General features: G+C 39.8%; 1 protein-coding gene across 1 annotated transcript; it reads right to left on the reverse strand.

Moving 5' to 3' along the window:
• Positions 1-280: 280 nt before the first annotated feature.
• Positions 281-15,892, reverse strand: RHAG (Rh associated glycoprotein). Its single transcript, XM_009096029.4, has 10 exons — positions 15,676-15,892; positions 10,945-11,128; positions 8,472-8,622; positions 8,133-8,280; positions 7,253-7,410; positions 6,287-6,424; positions 5,940-6,061; positions 5,179-5,264; positions 4,238-4,311; positions 281-3,560 (listed from the first exon to the last, which is right to left on the reverse strand). Exons 1-10 carry the CDS (start codon positions 15,806-15,808, stop codon positions 3,483-3,485), a joined length of 1,272 nt encoding a protein of 423 aa, XP_009094277.2. The 5' UTR covers positions 15,809-15,892; the 3' UTR covers positions 281-3,482.

Below are 15,892 nucleotides of genomic sequence, written 5' to 3' on the forward strand. Positions count from 1 at the left end.
ATATATCTGGAGTTACTTTAAACTAAATAAAGGTCAAGTATGGAAATGAGAGGAAGCTGAAAGGTAAACAGTTTGCAGGAGGCTTAGAAGAACAGGAAGAGCTGTCCTTTGGCAAGAGGAGACATATTTTGTTATATATATTTTGAGATATATTATATAGAGAATATTATATTTGAGATAATATATTTGAGAATATATTTTGAGAAAAGGTTGATCCCAGTAAGAGAGAAAGAAGACATCCCCAAGAAATGTTAAATAAATACAGTTGGTCATCTGATCATTCAATTAATGCATTTATTCAGCAGCAGATTTGGGCACAAATGTTAAAAGAAATTTTGTAAGCAAATATTCAGCCAATGTTTTTCAAATAAATTTTCTTTTTAGTATGAATGAAATACAAAGATACTGCTCTGACAGAGGTAGGAATGGAGAACTATGCAACGGCCTTCAAAGCTGTGGTCACCCACTGAAAAGGGCTGACCAGTAAGCTTGACCTTTTAAAGAAGGTCAAGCTTTAATAAGTAAAACTTCATTGAAGTTTTACTTATTAAAAAAAACCAACAAAAAACAAAAAACAACCCCACAACACCTTTGAATTTAAACTCTCTTAATGTAAAAAAAAAGTCAAAGTGAGAACAAAGGTAAGACAGGAAGAGTGTTGAGTGGTTGTTGAAAGGGATAAAACATTACCAGTCTTTCATGAGGAAGAAAAGAAATGCAGATGATCATGAGCCTCAAATTTAGGGTAGTTGTACTTTAAATTTTGTTTACTTTTCAGTCCCATCCTTTAAGCTCATCCTTCACTCCATACCTCGTTTAACTCTTACTTTCCTTTCCTGCCAGTGTAAGGCTTCCTCGTGGAAGAACAAAAGGGGTTTTAGTAAAATAATTTCAGCTTTTGCCTTTTAAACCAGTCATGTTTTACATAGAAGTTGTAACTAATTATTAATGATGGTCTGCTGATTCAAGGTATTCAAAGCTTTGATTAATTGGGAAATAACCAACCAAAGAAAATACCCTAATCCAGAGAACCAAATGCCACTGGCATCTGCAATGTGGATGTGAGCAATGAGGGTAAAAAAACCTTTGGAGAAACAAGTTGTATTCTTCAAGGGCACAGTCACATTGAAAAAAATAGCATTTAAAGCTCTGGCAAAACAAAGGGATTCATCTCCTTACTCTGTGTTTTGAGAGACCCTAAAGGACTGATTTCTCTTGGGAGGAATCTTCTGAAAAAGAAGTTTGGGGACAATGAATACTGAGAGGGTGAAGGTATGGATTACCATGGAAAGATCATAGGGAGAACTGGAGAACAAAAATGTATAGTTCATTTTTTCCCTTTTGAATTTTAAAAGAACCCCTAAATGTTATTATTGAGGGCATCAATCACCAGGGAAGGTTTAGGTTGGATATTAGGAAAAATTCTTCACTGGAGGAGTGGTTAAACACTGGAACAGGCTCCCCAGGGAATCAGAGGAGTCACCATCCCTGAAAGTGTTCAAGAAGTGAGTAGAGATGACTTTCTCAATGTGATTTACTGGCCATGATGATAATCCATCCAAGGTTGGACTTGATGATCTTGGAAGTATTTTCCAACATTAAGGATTCTATAATTCAAAGACTTACTGCCAGTGGGTGATGCTTCCTAACTCAGGTATATCTGTGTGGTCAGCACTCAAAAGTACTGAAATTACCTCACCTGCTTTAAGGTGAATGAAACATCCTCTGAACTACCAAGCAGGAATTTGAGGGGTGAAATCAATGTATTGAAGATAAGAATTTTACAGGCTGTTCAGAGATGGAATCTTTTTCAAGTACTTCAAGACTTAATAAATTCTGCACAAACTACTTCTAATATTTTTACAAATGCAATATTTACATTGTTAAATGCTTCCCCAATTTTTACAAAAATGAATTTGTGACAGCTTTGAGAGGATAAAGGCTATTTTACAGCCAGCAAGGTAGAAGAGTCAGTCATTGCACATCTGCAAAAGAGCTTATCTGAACTAAAGTGTAATACAACAAATGTATTTTTATTCATGGATAGAAATCTGACATGTGTAGCAGTATACAGCAGGTATAACATATGGGACAGCCCTACCTAGTATCTTTCTAAAGATTTTCAAGGAAAAATACATCAGCAGAAATTAAAATGTATGTGCTATTTTATATGAGAGGAGTTTTCCCCTTAAGTCTGATAAGTAAGACTTGAAATAAGATCCTAGTATTAAAAAAAAAGTTTGAAAGTTCACCCTCTTTGCCCTGGCATTCAGAGATCAGCAGCAGCTCTCTGTGAATGATAGATTGAGGCACTGTGTTCCTTCTGCTCGAGTTCCACTTCCCATCCATTGTCTCTCAATGGATTATCCCATGCACAAAGGCACCTCATGGAGTTCCTTCAGCTACCTCAATTTTTGTCTCTGGACTGAGCAGCCTCTGTCATCACTTCTCCAATGTAGTTAATTTCCCTTCATTTAGCTTCAGTTTTCTTCATTTTGCTTTCATTTCTTTTAGGAGAAAGTGACATCAGAGTCAGTGACTCTCCCCATGGGAAGTTCTCTGCCGAGCCTTCTGTAGGTTGAACATACTTTCTTTCCAGTCAGTTCCAAAGAATTCATGTTCTTCTGGAGCTGCCATTAGTTCAGGTTATATTTCTTGACATTAACATTGCTACAATCCACTTATTACTGTTGAATAGAATAAGGCCTATTATGCAATCACTTGGTTTTCATAGCTCCTACTCAGATCCCTTATTATGTCTTTGAAACTAACTAACTCTATGACAATAAATAAATAGATCTATGACAATAATGAATTTTTTACAATTTCACTTTTTTTTTCTTTTCAATAAACATATTAACAATGAATCTTGATACTCATATTGCCTTATCAATCACTATATTCTGTGCTTTGCCATAAGAATTATTTCAACATTTTGCTTCCTGTCATAATCAAGTTTCAAAATACAGCATGTTTTCTTCTCCATGGGGAAACAGGACAACACACTTTCTCAAAAATGTAAGCTGGGATACTCTGGTTACAAGTTTGTTCGAATCCATATAAAAAATATCAATTAATTTCTTTTTGATTACCCCTATACAGCTGAAGTATGTAACTCAGAAATCTCTCAATCAAATATATTGTCCTGTAGTAATTTTGAAACCCAAAATTTATTACAACAGCTATATTGTTGTCAGTCACAAAAAAAGATAAAATATAGGTAATTTTAAAGAGCAATTTGTGGTGCCTTTTTTTGATGAACAAATATATTAGAAGAAACTAATTTATTCACCTGAGCTTGGCATAATGACTAAGTAATCTAGAATCAAGCTTGTTTTCTTTCATAAAAATATAGCTATCTTCAGCCTTTTCTTGAAAACCTGGTGTGGTTGGGACAATACTTGGATGTTGTTTCATTGGCTTTTAGCATTAGAAACAGAAAAGAGCATCATTAGGACAAATACTGCAGATTAATTATTTTTCTACATGGCAGCTTCAAATCTGCTGTGCTCATCACGGTGGCTGGAGTGAATTTCATGCACTGTCTCCTCCTCTGGAACCTGCCATGAAAAACAAAGAAGAGCTCAGTTAAGGGTATATAGATTTGCTTTTGCCATAAAATAAGACTAAAATGTGCTGAGAATGTAATTCTATTTGTATATATTATCTGTCCGTTTATTAACACTGACACAGCCTGACGTGATCCATCAATTCTGGTTACTGAGGGATGAGCTCAGGGTTTTCTTAATAGAAAAAGGTGTTAAATTTATTGAAAAAATAAATAAAATTCCCTTCAACTTCACATTTTATTTACAAGGAATGTATATTATATATTCTTCCCTTGCCTTTTTGGGCTTGTCCTGGCATAAAACTATAAAGTTCAGATTGCCTAAATTAAGAACATGTAATCAGTCTCTGATAAGGAAGAGGATACCTGATACAGTGAGCACATAAGAGAGAGATAAAGGCCTCCACTGTGATATCAATTTGTTGTCTCTCTTTCTGCATTTTGTTCAAGTTGATTCCAATGAAAAAGGCATGATTACCTAAGAAGGCCAAAAATTATCCTGATGGTTGCCTGGCCTTGTTAAATTCACAGTCTGAGGTAGAGCAGGATTTTTGAATTTTGAAGAGGCAGCCTTTCTCACTCATGTGTGCAAACCACAAAGCCCAGGAGAGCGGGGCTGCAGTGACTGTACGTCCTCCAATATAATGAAAATAAAAGGAGCTGTCTTACCTCCCAATAAGCAGAGTCATCAAAGCAGTTCTGGTCAGATACTTGTCCCAAGAAGGGGATCTTTAGAATAGCACCTGCAGGAAAACCAGCATCAGAGGTTTTAAAAATGAAGAAAATGACCAATTAAATGTCTCTTAGTTGTGCCCTAGACATCCAGATAAGTTTTCTGAGTGATTTTCTCTTTTACAGAAATGCCCAACCATCCTGGGACATCAGGTCAATTATTCTGAGAGATGATGCAGATTTCTTCATGCAAACATAAATAAGAGCATAAATAAGAGTTTGCTTTTAATTGACCAGATTTCAGACCAAAATTTTCTGTTTCAGCCTGATTTTTTTGTTTGTTTGTTTGGAAGTATTCACAAACACATGGAAACACGTGACACCTCCTTGAGTAGGTGTTGATCTCAGACTAGTTTCTGTTCAGAATTTACAGGGTCTGAAACTGTGGAAGAATTCCTTCCAGAACAACACCTTATTTTTCCTATAGGTATAAAACTCAGTATCTTTGGAGCATGTATTCAGTGAGATATACAGAATCACAGAATCATAGAAACATTTAAGTTGGGAAAAAACTCCAATATCATTAAGTCCAATCCTAGACCAAACACCATCTTTGTCAACCAGACCAGAGCCCTGAGTGCCACATCCAGTCACTCCTTGGACACTTCCAGGGATGGGGACCACATCCACCACATCCCAGGGAAGCCCCTTCCAATGCCTGACCACCCTTTCAGTGAGGAAATTCTTCCTGACAAAACCCTGAACTTCTTTTGAAGACAGAAACATTGGAAAACTGTTCTTCCATATTTGAGTTTCTGGCATTGGGACCCATTTTTTCATTTTTGTATTATTCACACAAAATTATTGATACATTTAAGTTCTCCATGGAGAAACCTCTAATTCACAGTGGTTTTTGTCACTGTAAGCATCACACTGACCTGTGAGTGCTCCTCCCACAATTGCAATTGCAAGTGTACTTCCCAGAGCAGCAGCCTGCATGGCAGGAGTAAGCACGTGACCATTCCTGAAAAGAGTAAAAACCAAAACCATTGCCCATCAAAAAATTGTTACACTTTGAGACTGATGATCAGTCTTACAAGTTGTACTTGCTGCATGCTGGACAAGGTGACTGACAGGAAAATATCCTAGAATCTTTATGGCTGAAAAAGATCTCCAAGAACATCAAGTCAAACAAATTCTGCCATTGCTGTGTACAAGAAGGAAACTTTGTTTTTGGCTACAGATGAAAACAAGTTCTTTGAGAAGATTATTAATGTCCTGTAAGCCGTTAGAGAATACTCCCTGTTGTCAAACAGCCAGCATTTCATCTTTTTGGAGTCTTAGGAGATAGTGGAAAAAAGCCATTTTGCCTTTTATTTATTGAAATCTTACAAATACCAGCAGTGTAATTTTAGAGTAATAATAAAGGCTTTTCTATGTTTGAATGGTTCAGTGTGCTGTTTCTTCATGATGTTTTATTTATTTTTATTTGAGCTTTTAATCTGTAACAATCTTGGCATTTAAACAGTGTGTTAAAGGCAGGAGATCAAGAAGAACCCAAATTAAATGAGAATACAATGCCTGACATCAAATCAATGATACATTTCTGAAGAAAAATCATAATCCAAATAAGGTAGCAAATGATAATAAAAAAATCAAAAATCAAAAAACTTCTTTCTCTTTTCTCTCTATAACTCACCTAGTTTCCGTTTTTATCGCAGTCACCACGATGCCAGCAATACCCCCCAGAATTCCAGGTAAACCATGTAAGTTATGAACTCCACAAGTGTCTTGAATTCTACACTTGGATGCCATCACAGGCTGAAATGAGGGGAAATAGGAAGCTTAGAGTGAGTTTATGGTTTACCATGATCTCTAGATGGATATGCAAAAGAAAGAGCAGGAGTACAAGAATCCAATAATTAATAAAAGTCACCATTACCTGGATTTACTGTAGCTATCCTCCCTTTGTAGCAAACCAAGGGAGCTCCAGGAGAGCCAAAGAGAAATAAAAAATGGGAGCAGAGCTGGGTCCCCAATACTTACAGTCAGGAACTGGAACCCGAGGACAGACACAATTCCAGCAATGACCCCAATGAACATGGCAGAGAAAGGGTGGATTTCCAGGTCAGCACAGGTACCCACTGCCACTCCTCCTGCCAGGGTGGCATTTTGAATGAGAACCTGCAGAGGGGACACAGAGCGAGGCAGAGGTGGCACATGAGGAGCAGAGGCTTGTTTTAGGGGTGAGTGCCTCTGAGGGCTCTCTTGCACATGCTGGGCTCAGACAAATTACTGCAGCTGCTGGAAAGGAGTGGGTGAACACCGAGCTGGATTTTAGGGCAAGGGGATAGAAGCTGGTTTGGTCTTGTCTGTCGTGCAGATGCCCTGAGATTTCCAGGGAATGGCTCATTTTCTTGAGACACCTATTTTGGCTATTGTAATAAGGAAACTCAAATAGGAACTTTGGAATAAGATTCAAAATTCCACCTGAACCCTGGACTAATGTCTCTGTGGTCCACCAGGGTCTGTGAACAAGAGAGAATTATCACAGAATCATTAAGGTTGGAAGACACCTTTTAGATTAATTATTCCAACTATTAAACCAGTACAGCCAACATGCTCCCAGTCCACTACACTGCTTTCCGACCCTTTCAGTGAAGAGATTTCTCCTAATATCCAGACTAAACCTGCCCTGATGCAACTTGAGGCTCATGCTGTCATTTGGTATTTGAAGAAGAGACCAAGCCCCACCTGGCTGAACCTTTCCTCCTCAGGGAGTTGTAGAGAGAAGATCCTCCCTGAGCCTCCTATTCTTCTGAGCCCCCCCAGCTCCCTCAGCCACTTCTCATCAGACTTTATAGGTTTTACAAGTATAATAGTTCTAATTCTGGCCATAGTATGGGGAAAGGTTCCAGGTGGCCTGGACAGACAGATGGACACTGGGAATTTGCCTGCTCACCCTTATTGGGGAGGGCTAACTCGATTTAACATTTATGATGTGATTCTTACCATACTGAATTTGCCTCTTTTATCCACCAAGCTGGAGAGGGCAAAGGTTACGATGGTGCAGGCAGCCAAGGAGTAGTAAGTGTTGATAATGGCTGTTACCTGGGCTTCTGCAATGGCAGAGTTAAAACTGGGCCAAAAAAGCCAAAGGAACAGGGTACCTGCATGAACAGGAGTCAAAACAAAGCAAAAGCTATTTAGTCACAAGAGCCAATACAACAGAGTGAGCCACAAGAAATGAGGATGATGATTAATGAGAAACATGGAATGGCCAAAATTCTGGAAGAAATAATAGAATATGCAGAAGCTTTTCTGACTCTGGCAGCTGGGATATTGACACATGGTCTCTTGCCAAGTCTTACTGGAAGGCTTTAATGACCCCTTGTCATGCCCCACTCCCTGTCAGAGCTCACCACCACTGGGAACCCCAGCCAGAGCAGGAGGCACAGGCAACACAGTTCACATGCAAATCCTTTATCATCTATCAATACAGCTGAAAGTTTTAGCTGGTGAATAGGTCTGTGAACATTTATCATGGACAGATAGATATACGGTTTCTGGCATTCATTATCATGATCCAACTCAATCCTTTTAATTATGGACAATTACTTTGGAAATACTGCTGAAAAGCACAAGATTTAACAGAAAGGAAGTTACCACTAACACATAGGAAAAACACTATTTTATTTGATCTTTCCATCCTTGGAAGCAAGGAAAAACTGTAAAAACATGTGTGCCACTGAAAATATGGTGCATGCATGAGAGTAAAATGAATTTTCTCCCAGAAGTGTGCTCAGGAAAATTAATGTAGCATAATAATAGATAATCAGAAAAAAATAGGGATGGGAGAGGGATGAACAGCTCTCGATATTGCTTCACTTACCAATCATGGCAAACATGTCTGAGTGATAGGTGGATTCATCATTTTCATGTTTGTTTGTCAGACCAGGACGGTACAAGACCAAAGCTGCAGCCAAACCAAAATAAGCTCCAAAAGCATGGATAGTCATGGAAGCTCCAACATCTGTGGCCTGTAACATGGACGCAAAATAATGCCAGAGATTTTATACAACATAAAGACAAGGGTCTGATGTATGAGAAGTCTGGAGGACTTAATGGTTTAATTCTGTGGTAGAAATCAGAGCTTAGCATAAGCTGGAAGTATTAAAAAGTGAAAGCATTTGTTATAAAGAAAAAAAAAATGATTACTAAATAGTTGTACCTTGAATACTTTGGTAACTAGGTGTTCATTGCATGCAAACATGGTGATCTCCAGGAGAGTCAGGATCAGCATCTGAATGGGACTTGTTTTCCCCAGGAGTGCTCCAAATGAAATCAAAGCAGTTGCTGTACTGAAATCTGCATTTATCATGCTGAAGTTAAGAAAAAGAAGAAAACAACCCAAAACACATTAAAAAAAAAAAGACAGCTAGTTTAAAAGCTGTAATATCCAACATGCCATTAAAATGAAATTATTAAAATTATAGAGCTTCAACTCTTCAGATTCAAAATTATCAAACTCATCTTTGTGGATAAAAATGAAAGCAAATCTTTCCAGATGGATTTGTAAGGATCTTACCAGCTAGTGAAGTTAGTGTAGAAGGTTACACCATACATGTGCTTAGCTGGTTAGAATTATGATGAAAAGGCAGATGGGAAGTGCAGGGATGTCATGGAATCACAGAATCCTTTAGATTGGAAAAGGTCTCTGGGACCATTGAGTCCAATCACAGAATCATTTAGACTGGAAAAGGTCTCTAAGACCATTTTACCCAGCACTGCCAACTCCGCCACAAAACCGTGCCCCTCAGTGCCACATCTGCAGGTTTTTTTGAAACACTTCCAGGGCTGATGACTCCACAGCTTCCCTGGGCAGCCTGTTCCAATGCCTGACCACCCTTTCTGTGAAGAGATTTTTCCTAATATCCAACCAAACCTCCCTTGGTGTGATTTCTTCTTGTCATTTAAGGCCATTTCTTCTTGTCCTGTCACTCATTCCCTGGGAGCAGAGCCCGACTCCCACCTGGTGTCCCCTCCTGTCAGGGAGTTGTGCAGAGCCAGAATGTCCCCCCTGAGCCTCCTTTTCTCCAGGCTGAGCCCCTTTCCCAGCTCCCTCAGCTGCTCCTCATCAGACCTGTGCTTCAGATTCTTCTCCAGCTCCTTTGCCCTCTGGACATGTTCCAGCCCCTCAATTTCCAGCCCTGACTGCCACCTAGGCTTCAAAGATGACAGTGAGTCTTTGTTCAGATGGTTTGTATAATCCTGGAAGCCTTGCACACCTGTCTGTCTCTGTGCACCATCTCAGCATGAGCTGTCAGGCAGGATCAGTGTTAATATGTTTGGGGGATTGGCAAAGGTAAATAAAACCAGAAATTGATCAAAAACTTGGAGAACAGAGAGGCACTAACCTGTGGGTCCCTCTAAAGATGCCTGCCTCTAAGCATTAGGAAGCTACTTGAATTATTCCTGCTTTCCTCTCAGTAATGTTCTGATGCTGTATTGTGGGAATCCACAAAATCAGATGGTTTTGGGTAAGCTGCAAAAGGCAGACCTCAGAGACAGCAGAACTGTGATTGGAGCTAAGCAGCAGCCATGAGATAGGTCAGCAGAAAAATTATTTAAAAAGTAGAAAAGCAAGGACAAATGGAACAATGGTCTGTGTATTAACGCTTGTCTAGGATAACTCCCTAAGCTGTAGAAAAGTTTTTCTAGCAAGATATTAGGAAGTTTGAAGCTTAATTATGGAGCTCCGTGCATTGTGTTTTAAGGCTTACAAGCAGGTATTGTATTTGAAATAAGCAAGCATTGTTTTAACCAAAAGTACATGTGCTTATAGTGGTTGGATGGAACCACTGTCAATGTGCTTCTGCTTTGTGTGATTGGTCAAAAAGCTTGTTGTGATTGGTCATAAAGTAAGTTGTGACATTAAGTTCTTGGTCTGCTGCCTGGGATGTGAGCTGATGGCATCTTCCCATTGTCATAACCATGGAATGAGACTGATGCTGAAAAATCAAACAGCTCAAGGCACGTTCCTGGCAGTCCTGTCCTGTTTGTAATTTGTATATAAACCCCGGCCAGTGATACTGTTCATTTCAAAAGTGTTGACAAGTTGTCTCAGAAAACAGAACTGCAGATGTGGAAAACATCTGAGACCTTGGTAGAGGCAGGACAGGTGAATAGGAGGGGCATTAAATGTGCTTAGAGACATTGCCCATGAGGTCTCTTATTCTGTGATTGGTGTTCAGACCCTGCTGGAGAATGATGCTCTGCTGGAGAATGATGCTCATGGAAATCATTCCTTGAAAAGTAAGAGGAAACCTTGTGAGTGCACAGACATGCTGCTTCAGCCTTTCTTCTGTGACCCTGTGTGTCATGGAAAGACAGATCCTTCCATGCCTGCTAGGTGCAGGATGTGTTGTGCTGCTGCTGGAAATCTTCCAGCTTCCACAGCTTCAGAGATTCAAAGCAATGTCTCTACAGGACCCACACCTTCCACAAGGCAGCACCTCAAATTTCTTCACAAACTTTGCCCCAGGAGTGGCCCCCTCAGAAGTGAGGGGCAGAAGGATGTGGAGAGGTGCACAGTAAGGCTTAATGAAATTCAGGTTAAATCTGACCCCATAGATGTTGTGGTTTATGGCTTCTCCTGGTATCTTTAGGGGTAGAAATATCAATTTTTGTGAATTCATGCATACCTTTCGATGTTAACAGAAATTTTCCCTCTTTCCATGTGCCAAAATCCTTGCATCAGGATTCCCCACTGGAGACCGAAGGCGGCAATGAGCATGTTGAAACCAACACTGCTGAATCCATATTTCTTCAGAAAGGTCATCAGGAAACCAAATCCAACAAATATCATCACATGGACATCCTGAAAGTCTGAAGGCAAAACACATCTACGTAGAGGCTGTGAAGAGTGACTGAGAAGGGTGAAAATGTGGGGACAAAGGCAGCTTGAGTAGGGAAGAGTTCCAAACTCCAGTCATGCATGTTATCCATTCTTCCCACTTCATGACCAGTCTACCAGCTGAAAACGAAATGTCTGGAAAATGCCACACCTAATTATTGATTGTATTGATTCCTACATCATTATGGAAAGCCACTGGATCTCTATAATTGCAAATTTACTTGTGTCTGGCACTGTCCTTTCTTTGTGAATCCACCTGGAACATCATCACAGCTTCCTGTCCTTACAGAAAAGTTTTGTTCCCCTTCCAGTCAAGGTGGTCAGAGCCAGTGTGTTCTGACTAACTCAGAATGGTACATGGGATTTGTTTGGGTGAATGCTAGTCCAGTGCAAAGGAATTCTTGGGATCCCTAAAAACTACTGTCTGAGACATTGACCTTTTTACATGCATAAAAGAAAAGGTAATTTTAAGGCTAAGTTTAAATTTAAAAATTAATATAGGTAATCAGCACATTATTAGTCTTCCTTCAAATATTTGGTTGTTTTTTGAAATTTGAATTTTGTTAAAGTATGGTTAGTTCTTTTTCTACATTTTAAAATTATTACTTAAAATTTTTTTAATGGTTTTAATACAAACTGAGTCTATCACCACAACATGGATACTTTATATTTTAAAATATTGTTTCACTTTAAAGCTTTATGTGATTTAATTGACTCTAGACCAGACAGGTTTGAGTCCTGTAATTGCAATTTTTTATCTGATTTCACTATTACTAAGAACCTCCAGTATAGAGTGACCATTTTTAAAAATTTGTATTACATTGCTCTTGCATGCCAATAATCATGAAAAACTTGAGCTGGATAGTGTAACATTTGGCTTGAAGTTGCAATTCCCATTACTCGAAGTATTCCTCAGTTTTGCATTACCAGACTTGGCCAAAAGAGGGCCCAGAAGTATAAGAATTTACTGGGGATTGCTAATAAATTCTTTTATAGTTGCAGTGTCTTATTCCAGCCCTTCCCTAGCACTGAAATAGCAGTAAGAGCCTTTACTCTGCATTTAAGAAACAGCATCGTTGGTTGGCTTGGGATTAGATGATGAACTTTCAGGTCCCTTCCAACCCAGGCCATTCTGTGATTCCACAGAAATGCAGGTGGTTCACCAACACCTCCAACCCTTTTGCTTCCTCTTCAGGCCGGACATTTTAAAGCTGCCTGAACTTATTCACTCAAATGGTTTAAAGTCCTGGTTAAAACTAGGTTAATTCATGGATTTTGAGGACAAATTCCTTCTAGTTTAGCCTGTACCTTGAACTTTAACTATCTTTTATACATGATTTTAAAAAGTATGTCTGGAGTGACTTTAAATGATGAAGAAAACAGTTGATTTGAACTGAACTGTTTCAGTAACTAGTTGTGTTTGACAATGCATAGCACTTTTGGGAGAGAGGAAAATAAAGATTGGGAAGAACACTCCAGCAGATCCTGGACAAAGCCACCACACAGAATTCTGCAAGGCTGACCAAGACCAGCATATTGCCTCCACTGCAAGGTGGTCAGTCTCAACACAAAGATGCTTCTGACATGCTCTAAAACTGATCTTGCTTGGCCTAGAGTTGCAAACCACAGAACCCTGAACAAGAGGGATGCATAAGTTTGTCATAAGAGTCAAGGATGCTCACAGGACAATGCAAACAGGATGCCAGCATGAAAGAAATCCTCTTGCAGTGCTCTAAGAACCATCCCACCCCCTTGTTCTCCCATTCCCGTGGCACAACACACCTGAAATTGTCCATCCAATTTGCCATGCCAGTTCTTGCATCCACCAGAAACAGATACAATGCAAAGCTACGCTTTGGGAATGATCTCAGCTCAGCCCTCCCTACCTAAGTGCAAAGCTATTCTGATCCTCCACTATTATTTTCATTTTTCTTCTGTCCAAAACCACTGAAAAAACTTGAATTCATGGTGCTGAGGTGTCTAAGGCATACAAAATCAGACCTTGCACTGCAGTCCTGAGAATATAAATTACCTCCTGGATGAAAGAACTAAATCTCTGAGGTACAGATGGGATAATATCCTAAGGCATAGCATGGGAAGCAGTTTGAACCCATCATTTTAGGGACTCAAGGGAAGTCCTGGCTTAAGATGCTTCCTGATACACCTATACAACCATAGCATTAAATTTCTGCCAAGTCCTCAGGCAAACTGCCCTTTTGTTTCCACTTTGTACAGGAAAATTTGAGAGTAAGGGGTCCTAAAAGTGAAAATATAGATATTGTGAAAATCTACTTTTATTCCCATCCTTTATTGGGAATGACCTCTGTAAGGCCAGCATCTAGAAATTCAACATGACATCAGTGGTGTTTGCTTGGTTTATGTCTCTACTGGTAACCTGAACAGCCTGGCCAAAAGAAATATATATTATTCTCTCCTAAAATAATGCTCCCACCTTAGAGTAGTCCCTTATCCATGCTATTCCTAAAGCCATGCCTGGCAGGAGGTCAAGGGAGCAGGAGCCCAAACCATCCCAGAAGGCTGCTGACAGGTCAATAGTGTGGGCAGCCAAGGGACAAGTGTGCAGGAATAACACAGCCATACACTGCCTGTACAGGGAGACGTGGGAGACAGCAGGAAATTCCTCCCACACTTTTTAGATACTGATGTTAATGAAGAAATAAGCATCAGTGATCTCTAACTGGATAGGTTACATTTGAAGATCTATATTGTAGTGTTAGTACAAATACCTGTGCTGTCAAACTATTCATGTGGGTTTGGGCATAATTGGGCATAATATTCTGCCTAGGCCAACAATCACCTCCTGGGGGACAGTGGACCAAGAGCAATTCCCAATACACTGTCTAGACAAGGGCACCTAATTTAGGAACTTGGATAGTTCAGTACAATTGGGATAGTTTAATATGGCACCAGCTAACAGAGCTGCATTTGTTCAGCCTGGAGAAGAGAAAACTCTGGGGAGACCTTAAAACACCTTCTAGTTCTTAAAGGGGGCTTATAAAAAAGTGGGAGAGTGACCTAAATGGGCAGATAAAGATAGGAGAAGAGGAAGCAGTTTTAAATTAAAAGAGAAGAGATTTTTATTGGGTATTAGGAAGAAATTCTTCTCTGTGAAGGTGGGGAGGCCCTGGCAGAGATTGCCCAGAGAGGCTGTGGCTGCCCCATCCCTGGAAGTCCATGCCAGGTTAGATGAGGCTTGGAGCAACCTGGGACAGTGGAAGATGTCCCTGCCCATGGCAGGGGATTGAAATGAGATGATCCTCAAGGTCCCTTCCAACCCAAACTTTCCTTTGGCTCTATGAACATCATTGACATGGCCAAACTGATATGGAGAGCTGGCACAGCCCAAGGTACCACATCTCAGGGATACTGCCCCATCTCAGTGGAGGTAACCTAAATGTGAGTAATTAGCCTCTGATGGCCACCAGCAGACTTGCATCTGGAGCTGAATAATGCCCTCATTTGCTGTTCTCCGACCCAGACAATGCTCTCTGTGAGAATACACAACATGATTAATCCATGATTAATCATGCTGTGTATTAATAAACATGATTACTCCAACCTAATTTCACATGCCCTCATAACAGACACTGAAAGGACAGTTAGGATGAGAGAAAAAACAGGGTTCAAAATTACAAAATTACATTCAAAAGTACACAGGTGCTACCTGCAGTCAGGGAGTTCTGTACTCTGAGATCCTCATCAAGCACATTGCAATCAGGGCTCCAAGTCATTGAGAACTCAGAGCCAAAAAACTGAACAACAAACTTTCAATACTGCCAGGAAAACACAGTTTACAGCTCCGCAAACTTTGTTTTCTGTAAATTCACAATAATCTTTGCATGAGAGAAGTGAGTAGCTACTTCTCAGGCCAAGAGATTTTTCTTCTTCACCAAGAGTTTTCAGAGCAATGAATCAACAGAAACATTTTCAGGCTAAACCATTGCTCCCTAATGGAGCCACTGCTTTGGAAGATAGCAGGGGGTTATCCACCTTGTCACCAACACTATGGCCCTTTTTGGAGTCCAGGTTTCACAAACATTTTATAGCAATGATGCATATGCAGCTCAATTTCCATGTTCTCATAAGACACATTTTCCAAACCTGGATGGTAGTAATGAAATGTTCTATTAATTTTAATTATTTAATACATTAATAATAATAGAAGGTGAAACACCCCCATCTGTCTGGACTCTTTCAAAGCAATACACAGTTCTCCAAGTCTTAACCTGCTGTGCAAACACTAGAACTATTTCTCAGGTTCTTTTCTCCCGGAAAAGTAAACTGCTCAGCAGTGAGGTGCTTGCAGAATTTTGTCTCTGCTCAATTTGGGTTTGTCTTTGAAGCCTGCTGCTTTCACACCTCAGAAAAATGTGTTTGCCCCAAAACACGACTTTCTTTTCCAGCTTTATCAGTAGGTCTCATAAGTTATTCAGAAATCTTGCTAAGGATCAGTTGAAAGAAATTTCAGCTTCTATAGATCTTAGACAGAAATACTTACGCGGGTATAAATTTGCAGAAAGATTTGAGTCATAATCCACAAATATCCCAAACAAAACAATGACAATCACTTCCAGAAGAAGCGCCAGGATCGAGAACTTGAACTTCATGCTGGTGTCAAAGTCTGGAGGCATTGCTGGAGAGCAGGTGGCTGTGGGAGCTTGATAATGGGTGTTTGCCTTCAGAGGAGCTGGCTAATTCCGTGGATCTGGGTGATA

The sequence above is a fragment of the Serinus canaria genome, chromosome 3 (genome assembly GCF_022539315.1).
Source record: "Serinus canaria isolate serCan28SL12 chromosome 3, serCan2020, whole genome shotgun sequence".
Classification (NCBI taxonomy): Eukaryota; Metazoa; Chordata; class Aves; order Passeriformes; family Fringillidae; genus Serinus; species Serinus canaria.